General features: G+C 38.8%; 1 protein-coding gene across 1 annotated transcript in view; it reads right to left on the bottom strand.

Annotated features, from left to right (window-relative positions):
* Positions 1–3,015, bottom strand: part of hcn2b (hyperpolarization activated cyclic nucleotide-gated potassium channel 2b) — a gene marked incomplete in the record, with an annotated part of 73,884 nt that overhangs the window by 12,862 nt on the left and 58,007 nt on the right. The window contains 2 exon segments of the mRNA XM_014004564.1: positions 1,163–1,403; positions 2,070–2,216. Coding sequence (XP_013860018.1) covers positions 1,163–1,403; positions 2,070–2,216 — 388 coding nt within the window.

The following is a 3,015-nucleotide window of genomic DNA, read 5'->3' as shown; positions in this document are numbered from 1 at the left end:
GTGTGTGTGTGTGTGTGTGTGTGTGTGTGTGTGTGTGTGTGTGTGTGTGTGTGTGTGCGTGTGTGTGTGTTAATTTAAAGGAAGCAGTGGCGACAGAGGCACTCCAAACAGCCACAGAGGAACAACAGCCTGTGAAAATGGGACAGAAGGGGCCGTCAGGCGAGGCTGTAGAACAACTATAAGTGTAATAACGGAGTTGTTTTCCTTCTTCATTTAAAAGGGAAAATGGACTTTTTTGTGCTTTATATCATGTTATAAAGTCATTTCCTCATCAATCACAAACACAGAGAGTTGCTTTGACTCATTCATGCATGTTTGTGAAATCCTTGAATCTCCTGTTTTAGCCATGTGGAGCTTGCTCAAACAAAGCTCTGCCTATTTACATAAAGCTCACTCTAACCTCATTTCAAAACATAGCTTCATGATGATCTATATTTATAGCTTCTTTGCAATAAGTAGCTTAGCATTGTCATATATGTATGTAAGGATGACTGGGAGATGTATTACCAAGCTGAAACATGTTGTAAGAGTCTCTGTACTCACTCCGGTTCCTCAGAAAACATGCTTTCCAGGTCCGAAATGGGATAATTAGAGTGAGGTTCAACTGTATCCTGAGTTGCCGTTTTCTAAAACTGATATTATATAACAGGGTTCTCCAATCCTGGTCCTTGTGGTATATTGAATTACCTCTTCAAGTTTGGTAAAGCACCTGCTAATCACCCATTCATTAAAATCAGGTGTGTTGGAGCAGAGAAACATGTATAACACACAGGATAGCGGACCTCCTGGACCAGGATTGGAGAAGCCTGTTATTTAATGTTATTTTTTTTACAACAAAATACAACACTCCTACATAAGGTTGCAAACAGCATGAAGCATTGTTGTGAAGATGTGCTGAAGTGGGAATGTCGGAAATGGTAAGAGGTTTTTAAAGTGTCCGATGCCAATTTCAACATGTTTAGACAGGCTATGATGCAAAGTCAAATTCATTTTTGTTATGTATTGTATTTTTATAACTGAAGGTAACAGTTACTTGACTGTGGTATAGAATTGAACCATATGCCTGTAAAATACATAATACCACCATCACCACCCTTTAATACATCAATAATCATTTTAGATGCACAAAATGYGCAGCAAGAACCTCAGTGTGGCAGCTCACCTCCAAAGTAGGACCCGTCCATCAGCTTCATGCCGATGCTGCCTTTGGTCAGGACGCTCACCACCCCGTGCTGAATGAAGTACATCTTCTTGCCGATGGTGCCCTCTCTGATGATGTAGTCTAWGGGCTGGAAGACTTCGAATCGGAGTTTGGTCAGCATGGCTGTCACAAAGTTGGGATCAGCGTTGGCAAACAGCGGCATGGAGGCCACCAGCTTACGGCAGTTGAAGTTGACAATTTCCTGAAATCAGARCATTTGTGTGAAGCTGTTGACGGCTGAAATTTAAGCTTTTTCGTGGTTTTTAATGTGAAAGATGTTGACCTTCTTATACGTCATGGACAAGTTTGAGGATTAAAAACATGTGTGGCACTTTACTGAAAATGTAGTGAGAAAAACAGCCTTTTCCAACYTTTCAATCCTCTGTATGAAACGTTCTCGCCGATCTTATGTCTCATGGAGAAACTCTTAATTGGTAAAATTACACCCTTTAGTTTTACTTCTGTGAAACTGGAAACAACATTTCAGTGAGTTTTTAAACATCGCTACACATCTTAAGCTGCACAAAAGTAGGAAAACAGACTTTGTTTAACACTGAAAGCATGCGGCTCAGACTATTTACTTAAAAAATAAAATYATTATTTGCAGTCACGAATGACTGATTAGCCAACAACAATGTGTTCATGCTGAATAAAAGATAAAGCTGTGTTTGATGCAAACAGATGAAGCAAGCAGAAGGATGTTTTTGCAAGTGAATGAGCGTATGAGAAATTCTAAGATTTTAAACGTTTCTCAAAAGAGGAGAGCTTATCAGGGCTTTATCATAAAAAACACTCCAGTCTGTTTCCTCTGTGAAGCAAAGAGAAATTTGTGTAATATTTTCGCATTAGTGTAGAAGTGTTTTTGTACCTCGCGCAGAGGCTCATTYAGCTCTTCCAGGATGCTCTCCTCATCAAACATCTTGCCCTGGTATCGGTGCTCATAGTAGTCATGGATTTTCTGCCGGAAGTCGGCGGGGAGTTTGTGGAACGACATGTACTGCTCCACTTGTTTGTACTAGAAGAGCGGCGGGAGAAGCAGAAACAAACAAGTCAATGAAAACTAAAGAACTYTGAGTTTATCTGACTTTGAAACATCACAACGATCCTCTCTTTAATGCAGTGCTTCAGTTTTTAAAGCATCAGACATTATTTCTTTTACATATAAAAAAAATTAACTTTCACATTACTACTGTCCCCAAATGATCATCTAAAAATTAAAAAAACACAACCTGAAGAAAAATGTTTCCGTTTATTACAGCCTCCTTTGTCCAAAGTTCAATTTAAAAAGTAGAATTGTTTGTAGAAATGCATTTCATCTTCTGTTGCAGAGTTTAAAACAAAGACGTCTCACGATCTGTTAGCATCTGTCTTTGTTTTAAACTCTGCAACCGAAGATGAAATGCATTTCTACAAAGAATTCTACTTTTTAGATTGAACTTTGGATAAAGGAGGCTGGAATAAACTGAAACATTTTTCTTCAGGTTGTGTTTTTTAGTTTTTAGATGATCATTTAGGGACAGTAGTAATGTGAAAGTTAATTGGGTATCTGTGTAGTATGTGTTGGGGATGGCCATCAGCTACTACCACAACAGYTAAATTTCACTGAGTTGGAGCCATTTCATGTGGTTTTTAAGATATAGTAGGTCTGYTGGCCATAGTGGGTTGAGTCCAAACATTAGTCATTTGTACATGAACATCAAATGGTTGCTTTCTGAGTGTTTCATTAAAAATCATCCTGTGGTTCATGAAAAATTTTGGCATCAGATGATAAGACACACACACACACACACACACACACACACACACACACACAC

Source organism: Austrofundulus limnaeus, unplaced genomic scaffold (assembly GCF_001266775.1).
Source record: "Austrofundulus limnaeus strain Quisiro unplaced genomic scaffold, Austrofundulus_limnaeus-1.0 Scaffold25, whole genome shotgun sequence".
Lineage (NCBI taxonomy): Eukaryota > Metazoa > Chordata > Actinopteri > Cyprinodontiformes > Rivulidae > Austrofundulus > Austrofundulus limnaeus.
Note: the sequence above shows the minus strand (reverse complement) of the source record. Positions and strands in the feature narration are given on the sequence as shown.